Source organism: Hippoglossus stenolepis, chromosome 7 (genome assembly GCF_022539355.2).
Source record: "Hippoglossus stenolepis isolate QCI-W04-F060 chromosome 7, HSTE1.2, whole genome shotgun sequence".
NCBI classification, from domain to species: Eukaryota; Metazoa; Chordata; class Actinopteri; order Pleuronectiformes; family Pleuronectidae; genus Hippoglossus; species Hippoglossus stenolepis.
The window spans coordinates 6,639,820-6,656,985 of NC_061489.1; the positions used below are offsets into that span (position 1 = coordinate 6,639,820).

Genomic DNA, 17,166 nt, shown 5'->3' on the forward strand with positions numbered 1-17,166 from the left:
ATAAGTAGCTAGTTCCACAAGTCGCTTGCCTGTCATTTCCAGATCTCATCATAAGAATGACGGATTGTCAAATGACCACAATTATGACACTTATACCCAGATAAAAAATTACAGGCATTAAATAATCTTTAAAACAGAATCAATAAATCATAAGAAAACCAAACACCTAAAGTAAATGTATGAATTCAGGCCCTTTTGTAGTCTAAAAATTAATAAGTGAAAAGCATAATGTGAAAATGTAACTGAAGGATACAATTTTAAAGCATTTCATAAATAATCTGTCTCTTTTAGAGCTTTGTTGTAGGTTTTGTGATATTAATGATACATTTGTATTGAAAAAAAAACGAATTACTAACAAGCAGAAGGACCCTGAGTATTTCTTTCCAGTCTACCTGCCCGACTGGGAATGCGACAATAAACCGAACAGCCTGAAACCATATTCAAAATTAAAATTGTCCAGTCACTTGTCGGCCTACAGCTGTTCAAACCACAGATGACTCCAACAATTTGGGGACCAAATTAAAATTTCGAAGCAATTCTTCTTTTTAGTCAACTTTGTTAACCATTGGCCCTGAGCTCGAGAAGTAGAACGCTCTCAGATGATTTGAGACCCTGGGGTAACAGCTGTCAGTCAGCCATCACCTGCCACCCAGTTCTGTCATGAAACCCCCCCCCAACATAGCACTACCACCACTGAGACCAAAACTATTAGCACTCCTAACCTCTTGTGGGCTCACTTGGTTCTCTCTCATTTATCTTTTTTTTAAAGCTTCTCCTGATTCCTGTGTCTAGATTCAGCTCACAGTCCAACCCTCCCAAAGGCTCAAACCATCTGCTCACTCCTACTTTCATTCTTTCTCATCTTTTATGACCTTATTTCCATTGGCGGCTGGTGCTTACTTAACTCTACCAGTTTACACACAGAGATGTAAGGTTTGTCATGGCCCTTCTGGCTTGATAAGAAGGAAGCAGCCAAAACTCTCAGAATTGCATGAACTAAAAACACTGACTTCAGTTACATTAACTTACCAGTTCATTAGCTACACTTGAACAGTCTCAAGCAACCTGATGCAACCACCATGCAATATGTTCAATTTTGTTGAAGATTATTAGTTGTTGCTGACAGAGGGGTGAATTTGGCTCTATAGCCATTTTGAACCTGTAGTCAAAGAAGTAGTTTAATACTCAGTCCATGTAAACAAACCTTTTTCTCATCCACACACAGACAACGTTTTAAGTTGCGAAAACCAAACTGCAGTTTTTCAAAAAATAGTTTCTCTCTGTCCATGTGTACATTGAAGACGGAGCGCAATGACATCACAGCATGTTTGGCACATGTTGCTTTGTGTAATGAACATATGGCAGATACAACAACAGTTCTGGCAATATACTGGTTTCTCTCGTTTGCACTGGTAGGTCTAATAACAAGTTAGCAGCTAAATTGCAGCACATTACTGGCATTCACAGGTGTCTGCCTTGCCCAATATTACTTGGACCACAGCGTTTTTCTCTGGTATTTGACAGACAACTGACGTGTTTGTGCGTTTGTAGGCACTTTCATGTTCTTGTCTGGAGGGAGACAGTATGGAAAATATTCGCAATAGTGTAGACAAGGCCTAGGCCCATATGTTTATATCTTTAATATGAGGGTTTTATCTTATTTTACCTTGTTTCTTTTCATTTCACAAAAGTAGCATTTTTATCTTGGTTTACTTCCACTACTTCCATTAGCTTAGTTTCCAGCAGCAGCTGTTTTCAATGAAAGTTCTGACAAACCCAACGATATGTGACCTGCCCATCGCCAGACAGAGTTAAACAGGAACATAGTGAAACATTTAGCAGCTGAAAAGCCAAAACAAAGGTCAGTAAGATGCAATATGGCACTTTAATACATCAGGTGCCAAGATGCACAACCCCACATAAATAAACAAAGCTTGTTGTATCGTGTCTGCTGGATTTCAAAATGGGCAACTATTTGCTTACATGTCAGCCATAACAACTTGTATTGATTGCCGTATTATGTCTTGTAAGGAATATACTGTTACCTCTCTGAGTTGTGGCAATCAGAATAATATGTTAAAATTAAGATGCTAATGTTTTCCTGTGTTAAAGGGATAGTTCACAGAAAAATGAAAATTCAATCATCTACTAACCACTACTAAGTAACCGGCGACCTGCACTTCAGATGTAATAATACAACAGAAAAGACATAACATGCCTCCATACTGGACAAGCCTCAACATTCATATTCGACCCAAAACGAGGACATTTAAGCCTAAAAGTCCACTGGAAGTGGCTAAGCTACCGGATATAGCCACATGATGGTGTGTCCGAGGGTCCATGAATGCACCTCGTAGGAAGATATCGGCGGACTTTTAGGCTTAGTGTTTTGTGGACTCAAACACTTCACCCACCCCTCCATTGGCATAGTGGTGAGTAGATCATGACTGAATTTTTATTTTTCCGGTGATCTATCCCTTTAAGAGGCAGATCAGTGTTACTTTGGAAAAGATATTTTCTCCAGACAGAAACTCCGGTGTGACAAACGATATCAGCTCAGAATCTGTCAGTGACGTGGAATTGAAAACAAGCCCCTTGTGACTGGTCATTTAATTAACCTCGTCAAGCATATCTGCTGTAATCTCCAATCTAATTTCATCTGTTAATTTAAAACTGTTCTTAACGAGGCCAGCCCCCCAGCCAATCAAATGTCAGCAATAGAAGCATAAAGGACTTGGTTAATTAGAGCTGTCAGGAAATGGCCATATATGGACAAAGAGGGAGGCTGGATTTATTTTTATTACTTTCCTGAGAGAGTTATTAATTCCGTGGGAATCACCCCAGGTGATATGTGTGTGTGTGTCTCAGGATAAATCAAGTAATAGAGGGGGAGTGGATGCTTAGAATAGAGATGAAGTCAGATATGAAGAGACAGAACAAAGACAGAAAAAGAAGGAAACATTTTTTTTATATATTCATAATAATCAAAAATGTCTCTTTCAAACTTTGTGGCAGCTTCATTTCCTGTTAGACAGGAAATTGAGCCTCAGCTTTTCCAGAAGTGATTCTCCATCTCATATTTATCAAATATTATTCAGTCTCATGCAGGATTGTAATGTCAAGTTATATTGGAAATCTGCACAGCGCTCTCTGAGGATTTCATATCACTGTAAACATGTTAAATGTGGATTTGCATCAGTTAAAAAGAAATGATTAATTATAAAAACATTTTAAAGCAGTATTTTAAAACCAGTAGCTCCTGTTGACTTTGATTGTGTTTGCTTTTTCATTTTTCACAAGATTTCCCATAAGTAGTCAAAATGTGCAGTTGCCATTATGATTTGAGGCAAAACAGATGTTTGTTCTGGACAGATGCCATATGAGATTTTGTGTGTGTGTGTGTGTGTGTGTGTGTGTGTGTGTGTGTGTGTGTGTGTGTGTGTGTGTGTGTGAACATGAATATTTCAGTGTGTAAAAAGGAAGTGTAATGATCGAGTCCCATCAGAACTGACCTGTGAAATACACATAGAGGAGGTATAGTTGTTGGTGGTTTTGGGTGGATGATTCATTCAAAGCCAACTGAGTTTGGTATCTGCACACACACACACACACACACAATATGTTGATTACGTAAGCCAAGTGGTTCTTCAGGATTGGGCCCCTTCAAAGTGTCACATGATAAATCTGAGATTTTGTGTGTTGATGTATGGGGCCAGAAAAACAGAGCTATATAAAATAGAATGGCACTTACCAGAGCGCATACCTCCAAGGGCCAAAGGTCCACTTAAATTCAATCAAGCTCCACCAATTTGCACACACTACCGGTTCCCTTAACATATCTGATTGTTTTTTCATCAAGATCCATGATTCATACTTAATTAATGAAAATCTTGAGAAAAACAATGCCCTATCTCGCAATTTGAAGGAAAGTAACAAAAAAATAAATCTGTGCCAATCTCTGAGGCGTCTTTTCCTGTCACAAACAAACCTACCAACTGACAGGGGTGAAAACATGTTTTAATAAGCATTTACAACCTTAAAAGGTTTTAGGCCACTGCTTTGCTGTCTGCTTTGTATTTCTTATCATATATTCTTATTAATTATTAAAAGAACAGGTATCATGGGGAAAGAAACAACTGTTTCTATGAGATGATCAGTACAACTTTTTTGGCTGTGCTTTAACTTTGAAGCTACAGGTGTAGCCCCCCCCCCCCCTCTTACTTTAGGATTAAGATTGGAAGCAGGGGGCAAGCAGCTAGCTCTGTCCAAAATTAAAAAGCAGTACAACTTTAAATACTCTCCTAAAATCATAAACCTTTATTTTACATTTTTGTTTGTGTATGGATCAAACAATGTAGATATATGCATGTGTGTGTTCAGAAACCTGTGAGTAGAATTGTCGAGTGTCGAGAGTTATACAAACAGTGGGTCCACTGGCTGCCTGTTAGCATTAACCACACACACCTAAACCCCAGTGCAGATAGCCCTCTCAACATCCCTGCATTCTCCCAGACAAACCACAGCGGTCATATCCTCACCAGCTATAGTCACAGCCTTTAAAACAGCTTTAGCTGTGAAGTTGTTTTTAGTTATTTCCAAAAACATCTGTCATTTAATAAGCAAAGACCATATGTGGTTAATCTGTTAACATGTATCGCATGAAAATGAACGATACCCAGTATTAAGTTGGTCTCTTAGGGAATATACTCTGATACAGGAAGTGATGCATTTTCCATTTTATATATCCGCCACGAGCAGACATCACAGCACTAGACACAGTATGAAAGGGAAGTGCATCTCAACAGCAGCGCAGCAATGACCACTTGGCAAACGACTGCAGCGATTTCTATTGAAATCTCCAGATCTGTGGTTGGCACAAAGGACGAGATTTTGGGTGAACGTCACCGCCCCATTCACAGCTTCTGTAATAATAGCAAGGATTCATAATTTGTTAGAGGCAGGATGTCTGTAAATAGACAGAATGAAACAGCCTCCCAGGTTACAGCTGAGCTGCCCACTTACTGGCACATCAACGTGTGTGTGTGTGTGTGTGTGCGCGCGCACACATGTGTGTGAGGCACCATCTGTTTTGCCATGAGCAGCTGCGCTCCCTTGGAGCCCAAGACCAAAAACTCAGCTGTTACCAAGACAACCCACATACACCCCATACCTGGTTCAGACACACACACACACACACACACACACACACACACTTCAAAACCACCTAGAGGTTTTAATACTGTGTGTGCTTTCACATGAGCAGATGGACAGAAATGTATCATATATTTCTGAAATGTGTGTGTGTGTGTGTGTGTGTGTGTGTGTGTGTGTGTGTGTGTGTGTGTGTGTGTGTACACGTGCGTGCGCATAAGATAGGGAGACAGAAATGGGGAGAGACAAGCAGATGGACAGTCTGTGTTTCTTTCCCCTCTACTTAGGAAGATGATATGAAGATGATTTAAGTCTCTCCTGAACTTTCTCTTTGGTTCCTCACTTCTTTCAGTCATGTCATCTGCTGCACATCCTTCATGGTAGAATCTCCCGTCAGGCTCTATGAATAGTACTGCTTCAGGTTTCATGTAACTGAGTCTGTTGGAGAAAGGTTTTCTATATGTTAAGTCATTGCCAGAGTGACTTGATAATGCAGCTGTGAAATTCATGAGATCTGCAAGTTCAATGCCCATCTCGTTTCTGCAGAGACTCTTCTAAGACCTGATGGACATCAAATCTCCCCCCCCTGGATCACCTGTATAAAAGATAGGCATGTGTGTTAGAAAATACCTGAGTGAACCATCGAAATAACATCAGGAACATTACATATAGAGGGAACTCCACTTTCAAGGTGCATTTCAGTAGGAGAGATAGCAGATAGTGTTTCCTCTGTTATTCCCAATTCTCTGGCAGACGACAGTGGACTTGTCTGTTTGGTCTTTGTATTCACATGCTGATGATGGCTTGTATGATATTCTGGTTCCGGGGGGTGGGGTTACCTCTGAGAGCACCATCATCATCAAAGCTCTGGTCCATCAATAGATAACTGATGTTCCCTTTGGAATTCATGGTGAGTTCATTTTGATATCATCAAGTTTACTCATATTGTAAATCCCTCTACCAGCCCTGAGCCGACATATGAGAATAGCTTTTTGCTGCACGCATTATTCATTGTGCCTGTCAAACAATTAAATAACATAAACTGTCGAGCAATTATGTTCTATGTGTCCCTTCACTCTTGTCACCCCCTACCACATGTATCCAGTAAGTCCGTGGAGGTCCAGACCTCTAGGTTGAGAACCACTGGGATGTGACATGAGTTTTAGGCAAAATGTGATAATTGGGGCCCCTAAATTAAAGCCTGAGAACACTGTGGCTCTGGAGGAGCTGTCTGGACTTAATAGGACCACTAGTGTTTTCCCAGACGTGTGCAGCTCTTGCAGAATGTTTTTAACTCGGCAGCACAGAAGCAGTATTTAAGTGGAAAGGATCAGTGCGTTGGTAAAGTCCATGTCACTGGAGCATGCTGCCGCCAGAATTAAACAGTGTGCTTATGCAAGCTTTGACTGGCCACAGCTCGCTGTCTGAAGTGTCTTGGTTCTCTGCTGCAACAACTGACAGCTTTAAGAAAAAGAAAGTGTTATATGATGAAAGCATATCAACATAAAACCATCGTCCCCTATGGTGCTACGTGCCTGCTAAGTGCCTTTAGGCTCTGTGCTAACAGGATACATTCACTGGCTCCATGCTCACAGTGATGGATGAATCAATGCTTCAACCTTTGCAGACACAAGCTGTGCTGTGTTGAAGCAGATAAGCAGGTCTTCTTCTGAGAGGACAGAGACTTTCTGTAGAGGAAATATAAGCTGAACAAATTACCAAAAAACAATGGCATGTTATATTCGTCTGAGTGCGGAGACTGACTGACTGACAGACCGTCATGGTTGGAAATGCAGAAATAAGTCTGTATCCTTATCTCCTACGGAAAAAGAAGATGATTTGAAATTCACGCTCATACATCATTTAACAGACCAGTAGTTGTCATGGCCATGTTCTTCATTTAGCATGTTAGCATGCTAGCAGAAGCATTTGTAAATAGTATAGTAATAAGTTATAGTGAAGTTTTGTGCAGTCAAGTGTATAAGTTTGTGTATATAAGTTTTGATGAGGTAGTGTTATGTGTGCTCTACCTATTTATCTATCTATCTATCCCGTCAATCCATGCACAGTGTGACAGACCAACCTAACCCTTTCTTGAAGCGTCATAAGAGTAAAATGGAAATTAATAAAATCCTGTTTGCATCCCAATAAATCTATGTTCATTGGCTTTAGACACGTTTTTCAATAATTGTGATGAAATCACTGCATAAATATACAAAAGTCCTACTTTGAATTTTCTCATCTCCTCAAGCTGGCTGCACCTCACCTATCATCGTAACCATTATCCTCCCTGAAGCAGGTCAATGACCTCATATTGTATAAACTGCTAAATTAATATCTCTCATCTGTCTTTAACTACTCTGAATGGAATCCATGTTCAACAATCTTTCTATAGATGATCTAGTGAAGCTAATTAAAACTTATTCAGCTGTACTGGAACTCCCTGCACCCCCGACACCGCTGGATTTCCAGGGAAAAGGGACAATTCAATTCAATAACCTTTATTTAACGTTAATCTAGTGAAAAGTGGGCCATGTTTTAATGAAGGGGCTGAATCACAGATGACACGGAATTTAAAAATATATCACATCTAATACTGCAATCCCAAGTCTATTAACACCGGTCCTTTTTTGTCATACGTACTCGTCAAGTCAACTGATGCAGGATTCTGTCAGTGTGAGTGTGCGTGTGTGTGTGTGTGTGTGTGTGTGCGTGTGTGTGTGCGTGTGTGTGTGTGCGTGTGTGTGTGCGTGCGTGTGTGTGTGTGTGTGTGTGTGTGTGTGTGTGTGTGTGTGGTAAAACCAGTTTTCAGTGATTCATTTCCTCATTAAGGATGGTCCTACTTCCTGCCTAAAATCCCTCAACTAGAATCTGCTCCTCCTGCTTCTCATTTCATTTCTGCACAAGAATACTGTTTTGTCACTCATCATATCTCAATGTGTTCAAGGTTCACAGGGCTTTCCCTCATATGTAATATATGCATAAACTTCCTCAGTGTTTAGAGACACATAGTTGTTTCTGTGCTAAAATACTCCATCTGAGACGTTTCTGTTTGGCCGGGAGCCGAAAGCTAGTGGGTGAAACTTTTGAATTGTTGTTTGGCATCCTCCTTTTAATATGCTGTGGTTTCCTGAATGAGCCTTTTCAAACGTTCTTTCAATTTTCTTTTAATCATCTTTGGGAGGTTGTAGCAGCATGGAGCACAAATGATGAGGGGAAAACATCATCATTTTACCGATGTAGCTGTCTGAGCTGGAAATGGTTTTAACTACTATACTTTAAAGAGCTGAGTACTTCAGAGATCAGCCTCCTTCAGTGGGCCATAATGTAAATGATACAAATGTTTGCATTAGTTTTCTTTTTTAGTGAAATATTGTTAGTTTTTTTAGTTTTAATTTGTTAGGTCCCAGTCTTTAATGGGAGAGAAAATAAGAAATTTATCTCTGGAACTGCCACACAGTCATCTGAGCTGTTGCATTATGCCCCAAGTGGTTTATTGGAAAGGTTCAGAGGTAAAAAATGCTGGAAACCACTTTTTGAATCTGTGATCTTTTTCAGTGAAGTTTTAATCTGAAAAGTGTTTACAGCTGTCGAATAAATCTGATCGACTAGAACTTTTCCCTCCGTAATGTTGTGAGTAGATGTATGAAGTAGCATGAATTTGAAGATTGTCAAATAATAACTCAAGTGACTCAAACGGTTGCCTAGAATATTTGACTAAATATACTCAACTGCATCCTCAAGTCCTATACCTGAGAACCTAACAGGAGCATTTCCATTCTATGCAACTTTATACTTCTACTCAGTTACATCTCAGAGGCCAATTAGATTTTAATCCACTACGTTTGTCATTGCTTTAGTTACTTTTCAAATGATATGTTTTCATACCCAACCTGAAAACCGTGTATGTCCAAATGGTATTTGTTAAGTGTTCCTAAACAAACTATCGACAAACCCTTTTGAAATGTTTTTGGAGATGTGTCGTGCTCACAGGACAAACACTAGTTGCTCTCTAGAAGACGATGCATTGCTTTAGGATAAACTCCTGAAAAACAGTGGTCAGTAGATCAAGTTATTTCCTATGATAGGGAGAACCAGGGAAAGTTGTGAACAGAACTCCACTTCAGTGACATTTCTCCGGTGAACTGAACCTCTGCAGTGCTGCTGCTGAAAGCGTCTGTATTTTGTTAGTGCGGAGGTTAAAGAGTGTCTGTCTACATCGACAGGAAGAGGAGGCAGGAGGAGAAAGACTGAGCAGACATAGATGGCGAATGATAACAAAGAGAAACCTGACACACAGAAGGTGCGGAGAGGAGACAGCGAGACGTCGAGAGATGAGAGAGAATCTGCTTTAGTGAACAGAAATGAAAATCAAGGAACAGGGAAACCCGAAGACTGACAAGTGCAAAAGACTAATGATGTGAACAGAAGTTACAATAGTTATAGAGGAAGACGCAAAGAAGACAGACTCCCTCTGTGCCTCCATGAATTTCCCATCATCCTCTGCTCCTTCCGCTCACTGTTCATGAATGGAAACATCTCTGCCTTCTTCAGATCAGTTTCTACTGATATCTGTCAGAACAGGTCGTGCTTTGGTATTAATACTGTTGGTTACATTTAGTTCTTTGTTATTAAGTATGAAATAAATGTCACAAAAATAATAAACAATAAATTGGCAGATAATGAGATTCAAAACCTATATATCATATGGATGGTGTATGAGTTTTAGTGCTAAACATTGTATTTATTTAAGAAAGTTTCCATGTCTGGATGGATATTTATCAAAGAACATTTTTTAAATTAGTTCAAATCTAAAGGTTGACTCTTGTAAAAGATTATAGATTATAGATTTTTACAACATTATCAACATTTTTTAGAATGCATTGATAAATAACATGGAATGATGAATGCGTTTTAAATGTTTAATGAGAAGTGCTTAAAATCACTCAAAACTGTAAAGGCTGCATACATGAAACATTGCTTTACATAGTAAATAAGCTTAAACAGTATTCAATTTAAATAAATACCTTATATTTGCTTTACAAGCAATTCAGTCCAATTCAAAAAAGAAACACAAGCTATGAAAATGAACTGAGAATGAACTGCATTCATATAGCACAAATGTCCTGAGCAAGTTAGTCGGACATTTGTGTTCTCTCATACAGCTGGTTCCGAAAATTTCAGGAAATCATTTGAAAATATCAGTGTCTGGGAGCAGTGTAGACTTTGATAGCAAACCAGAGCTCCTTTTATATTGCACATCATTTGATCAGTTGATTGACACCTGGAACTTTGCAATGGAGAACAGCCATGAAATCACATCTACAGCAACCATGTTTAGAGCAGAAGATTAATCTTCTTTTAATTCCTGACTCATGCGATCAAATCAAATGCTGCGAAAAAACTGCAGTGAAATTATTATGATTATTATTATTTATTTATTTTTGCAGTGTAAACAAAATCTGTGCCAGAGACATGAGCCAACCTTAAAACACAAGGCAGAAGGAAACAGATGAAGATGTCTGATAACCAGCAGTTCCTCCTGCTCGGATGGTAGCATTAGAAAATGAACTAATTGCCAAGCACAGTCTGGACTGATGCTCACATTCAGCTGCTTTATTCTGTGCATGTGTGTGTGATGAATACGTGAGAGGCTACACTGAACAGCACAGAAGAGTCCAAGCTTACTCAAGCTTACAAAGCTTACAAAGACTGGACCCAGATCAGTTTTGACTCGCGTGATGTGACTTCTGTTTACAAACTCACCTCTGATTGGTCAAAAGGAGTTCTTCCACAATGGTTAACACCAGAGAATACAGCTGTGATCGCACTCAGCAGACGTGTGAAGTGACGATGCACCGACGTGAGAAAGCTCCCATCAATCACTGGTACAGAGTTTCTCTTTGATACTGATGACAGCACCAACCTTTCAGTGGTGTTCATCCTGCTGCTTTAGCCCCAAGCACACAACAGTTACCTGCTGGAATGATTTGTGGACTGGACTTCAGGACTCGTGTTGTGATTGCTGGTGATCAGCGCACACATAGACACACAAAGTCACCCAACCTATACAAACACCCTCATGCCGCACAAGTGCAAACAAAACTGATGAATTTAATCACCATAACATGCTGAGAACACAAACACTCCCTCAGGGTGCTAATCAATTACTGTGGAGCTAACACACACACACACACACACACACACACACACACACACACACACACACACACACACACACACACACACAATCAGGCAAAATTAATTTCTCTGACCCACGTTATGTTTTTATTTACCAGTTGTGCAGTGTGTGTGTGTGTGTGACAGGATGTTGCCTGCCACAGCAAGGGTAAACCCCCTACACCATGACAACCCACCGACACACACATGTGAGACGTTTGAGGTTTTGCAAACCATTTTGTTGGCTTGTTAGAATTGACCATTTTGGAGACAGACACAACTCAAAGCCCTCTGTCTTCTCCCTCGGACTACATGATGCAATGAAAGCAAACGAAACGAAATATGACATTTCCAGATGAAACGGTTGCATTTTGCCACGACCACGAGATCGAAATGAAAGCCAAAACCGAGCCAGTTTGGGAAATGTTTTACCTTTGGAAAGTTCTTTCTAAAATAGTAATTCCGGGGATTACCTTACACAAAGACGAGGGGAGAGACTCGCACAGTAACCCCTGCATTTCCCACACACTCTGCATGACACTGGCTACAGTCAATACCAAAAATGTTCAGTGTTAATATTTAGTTATCTGACAACAAACAAAGATAAACACTCAACCTCAGCATTCAGTGGTGGTGCTTGACTGTAATGATAGAGCTATCATTATGATAATACTGCACTATATCATAATTATCTGCTAATTGACTGCCTGACGAGGTAGCGCTCATCTGAATGCTCATTAATGCTCCATCATCACCATTGATAGCTGTAATCAGAGACTGGTGGTTTCAAGGTCTTACTGGAGGGTGTGTGAGAGCATGTGTGGATGCGGACTAAACTCATGTGTGTTTGTTTGTGTGTTGCCTTCTGCCCTTTCAACACATTAAGGACACAATTATCGTATAAAATAGCTCATTTTAGGACATATAGTTCACTTAGCCAAGTGTTCCTAGGAGCTACATCCAAAAACCATTTCACCTCACTTCTTCCATCCAGTGCCAACTATTAGTGCCAAAGCAGCTTAGCCTCCGGTCCCCCTGGTTGACCTGTGGGTTTAGCGGCAAATTTGTTAGACTTGCAGCCAAGTCTAACAAAAAATGTGTCCAAAGGTTGTGAGGTTCACTTTTTTAATAAATGCAAATTAAAAAGAATAAGAAAATGAAATGCAGAAGTCTAAAGTCCATTCACCTGCTATTCATGTTGAGGCTGAGGACGAAGCTGAGGTAAATAACAGTAACTGCCGTCACCCACCTTCCCCTTTACGCTCGCCATAGATTAGCTTACGAACACAAATAAAAACAAAAATAAATTTGTATGTAAATAAATAATTAATGTGACTCCCACAAACAGCAAAATGTTACACATCACCATGGGTCATAGGGAGAAGAAGTTTTTGTTTGTGTCATTTGTGAAAATTGACCATTTCAGAAGTAACTTTAGTAACTCTTAGTGTTTCGCTCTTTTCTCACTCATGATCATTTTTGCCACCAGGAGAATTATCTGTTTCGCCTTTAATTCTTTTTCTAAATTCCAGGGACGTCAAGCAGGCACCCTGAGGCACACCTACAGTAGATGTCTGCATTGGTTCCTGAGGGTGGCAACAGGCCCCTCGTTATACATTATAAGCTTCTTTAAAACACCAACTTTTTCATTGATTGCCTCCTTTTGCTCAAACTGGACCATTGCGGGTTTTACTGTTTGCCTTCATCGATACGGTCATGTTGTTGTGCTACCTTTATGTTTCCCCCTTAGCCCAAACCACAGCATGTTGCAGTTGCAGTTGACAGGATCTTGCCGTCTGTCATCGTGCAGTAGTGTGTATCGTAACAGTGTTGTGGTGTGTGTTGCAGGTATGCCTCTCAGCTTGGACTGCAAGGCCTTTTTCGGCTACAGTGGAGAGAGCAGGAGGCCCATCATCTACTGGATGAAAGGGGAGAAGTTTGTGGAAGAGCTAGCGGGACACATTAAAGAAAGTGAAGTCAGGTAAACACACCAGGCAGCATCTACTCACTGAACCACATGTGTGTGCCGCCAACCATTCAGGAAAATTAACCAATGTCGCTTGTACATAATTAATATCCTCAAGTTGCTTTTTCCCCCCCTCCAATGACACACTGAGAGAGAGAATCAATTACACACACTCAAGTTTACAGGTCTCTGTTGTTAATTAATATCTGAGAAGACTGGACTCCAGCTGCACTCCTCACACTGTCAGCATTTAATTTACCCTGTTATGATTTATGACTCATTGAGGGCTCTCTGACAGAGTCCTTCTCAACTTTCCTAAAGAATCATGAATACTAATAATAAAGTTTAATGAATTCATTCTCTCTCCTACTGGGACCAATTACATGGCTCTGTATTGGGGAAACCCTGATTGTCGGTGGGACATCAAATATCATTAGAATAACCTGCTGGATCACACTTCTAGGGCGTGGCCCCAATCAGACATAGCTACCTTTTTCTTGAAGTCTACTTTTTTTTTTAAAACAAGGAGAGCAGTATGGTGTAATTTATATATATGTACATAGATATATTTTTAATGTTGCATGGAAACTTCTACGTAAATTGTCCTTAATACCAATACTTTGTTGTGAAGTAAGCTCACAGATCTTTTCATTATTTAAATATATAGGCTACAGGCAAAGGGCTCTTGCTTTTGTTGAGAGTGAGATGTGTGTGAATCTCTCATAAGTCACAGTCGAGAACCACCAGCTGGTCCAGGAGCTTTGCCTCGATGATCCAGGAGTGTGGAAACGTTCGACAATCTGCTGTCAATCACTTCACTCTGTTCAAACCTGCCTGTCAGCTTGTCTCTGGAGACGTTGTAATTGAGTGAGCTTAACGTTAGCTTGACACAAGCCACAAGTTGTATGGTGCCAATTAGCTATTAGAACAGTTTAAATGAAAATAACAACTAACTAAAAATCACAAGTACTAGTTTACCACCAACTCTGCTGGTTTCTGTTCATAGGTAATCTAACAATTGACCAATCCTGTTTGAGCCTGCAGGTAAACAGTCTGTGTTAGGAGCAGAAGAGGTTGAACACATTGACCAAAATGCATTGACTAATTGGCTTTATCTGTATTCATGTTCAGATAGCTGCTGCCAAAATATTATCAGCTGAAACGCCTACAAAACGTATCACTGGTTGAATCACTTGTAAAAGTATCAAAGTTCGACTCATGTGATAAAAGAAACTAGTCGGACATTCTGCGGTGAACGGAAGAAGAACTCTTGACCCGGATACTCTCTGTCTACACCGGAAACCCCGAAATGTTGTCCGTTGCCTATCAGATGATAGCTGATAGGCTTCCAGATTATTATCGTGGTAGCTGCAGTTTGTAGTCATATAGCCCTGCAGGCTTATGTTCCAGCCAGTGGGTAATCTCCATGAACCCTCACCCCCAGGCCCAAGCAACTATTAACCAATCAAATTGGATTTGTTTTTATTCACCATTGTCATAAGTTCTTTATGTAGATTGGATAATGAGGACACTGACCAGTGGTAAGTGTTTGGAGCTAGTGACTCACTCAGGTGAATCACAGACGTGTAGTCCTCAAGTTGATCCAATCTGGCACCAACTGTGACATTTGATGTCAAATCAATGTAAATTTAGCCCCAACCGTCTGCTGGGCACACATGGGTGCTTGGCATTCTCTATGGGTGCAGAATCAGTGGCTATGGGTCCAGGTATCCAGTCGCAGCCAGTCCAGCTATTTGTTCTTCAAAAGTCTGTTTTAAAGACGCCCTTACAATTCATTGACTTGAACAATGGGACAGACAATGTGGGTGACACCGTTAAATGTTAGGTGTTCAAAACACTGCTAGAATAACGTGAGGCTCGTTTAAAGATGACAGGGAAACAACTTTATCAGGGAGGCTCCACTCTCCTGGTACCCAGACAAGGATTTAGTACAATAACAATCTTGAAAACCCCCCCAAAACATGCAGTTTTATTGTTGTCATTGCTGTGATAACTTTTCCTCTGCAGGGCTTTCCAAGTGCTCTAGGGGGTAATGACTGAGTGAGGTATACATAGTTAAAGCACATAAATCCCAGCTGAAAAGTCCTCTTGTTAATACTGGTGTGCTGCAGTCACTGAATGAATATGTAATCTATGCAGCGACACTCTGGTTGCAAAATCAGCAAGCAGCACTCTTTGGATGTACAGTTCATCATCGGCTGTACATTGTAGGATTACACATGAAATTAAAGCTTTATTACAGCATGTGTTGTATTTTCTATGCTCTCTCTATCAGGTGTTTTGGTTGTGAAAACAGTGGACTCACCAAAGCAGGGATTTTACAATGTGGCGACGTCAATAACAATAGGTCCAAAAGGGAAATAAACATTAGTTGACAGACAAACAAGCTGTAAACAAGTCGACAGTTTGGCCAGATTTGTTGCCATATGATTTAGAGTTTAAACTAAATGTGACTGCGCCCATACTGCTTCTACTGACAATCCCTAATTACACAGGATCCCAGATGTGTGCACAATCACAGCAAGTACAATAGTTTAAAATTAAACCAGGGAATCAGGTTGTCGGCACTAACAGATGTTTAAAACAGGCATTATTTTACTGTTGAAATCACCCCTAAATTCAAAGTTTAACCAACAATTACCATAAAGAACTACTATAACACATTTCCCTGTTCAGTGTTTAAAGAGTTTGCACTTCCTTCTCTCTTTTCACCTTTGAGCAATACCACTCTACATTCACTTCTGATGCACTTACTTACTTTATCCTCTTCATCTCTTGAGGGGCATGACGACGATCTGCCTCCATCGAGGCCTGTGCTGGGCTACGTGTGGGACCTCTCCCCATGTCAGACCCAACTCTTTCAGCTCAGCCGTCACGGTTTGCCGCCATGTTGTTTTTGGCCGACCTTGTTTGCGTTTTCCAGGTTGTGCCTGTCTTAGGACGATCTTTGGTATCTGGTTCTGGTCCATTTTGAGGACGTGCCCAAGCCATTGTATCCGCCGACGTCTGATCTGTAGCACCACACTTTGTCTGTGAGTCTTTTAGTAAAGAATACGACATACTGTCAAAAGCTATGTTTATAAATTAGAAAAGATACATCACAGAAAATTGCATTTTTTAATCGTTTTAATCATTAGCACAAACTCCCTCATCTTGGTCTGAAAGTCAAAGCCTTTAAGCTTAGAGAACATTTTAAATTGATCTCCTCTGCCCCAGAACTATTACATGTCATCAGTTCAGCCCACCAATAATAATGTGTATGTTCATTCCTCCCTGAAAAAAAGCCTTTTGCATGGCTATTCAACAACTCCCTCCAAAAAGATGTCAGCGTCAGCTCCACAGCAGCAGCCCTGCAGCTGGCAGAGGTGCCTGCTCACTGATCAGGGCGTAAACCAAGGTTCCCAGCTTGAGAGATGCTCTCTGTCACTGCTAAGACACGTATTGGCCTCTGGAACGTTTACTCCCACAAGCGTAGTGTTGAAAACTAAAGAGAACGGGACTGTGCATGAGTGTTAGTGTTTAAACTTGAAACTAATCACGCCCCGTGTATTAAATTAACCTTTGCCTGATGAGTTCTCAATCTTTCAGTGCGATCCTCGGGCCGACTCAGACACACTCCTGCTGTGATGCACATTAATCTGTCCGTGTGTAGCTCCCTCTGCCCGTTCTGATACTGCCCTGTCCTGTGCACTGTGTGGGGCTGTGTCTGTTTGCACATTACCGTCTTGTGTCCTCCTTGATAAAGTGAATACCTGCGATAACCACGGCTTGTTCCCCTGCAGTATGTGGGAGAGCTGTTGACACTTTCACCTCATTAGTATTTCTCCACAGAGGAAGAGCAGCCACCT

General features: G+C 40.6%; 1 protein-coding gene across 2 annotated transcripts in view; it reads left to right on the forward strand.

Annotated features, from left to right (window-relative positions):
- il1rapl2 (interleukin 1 receptor accessory protein-like 2) overlaps nt 1-17,166 on the forward strand; it is a 381,416-nt gene that overhangs the window by 337,734 nt on the left and 26,516 nt on the right. For both annotated transcript variants that reach the window (XM_035160565.2, XM_035160566.2), the window contains exon 8: nt 13,180-13,312. In XM_035160565.2, coding sequence (XP_035016456.2) covers nt 13,180-13,312 — 133 coding nt within the window. The remainder of the gene's footprint in view (nt 1-13,179; nt 13,313-17,166) is intronic.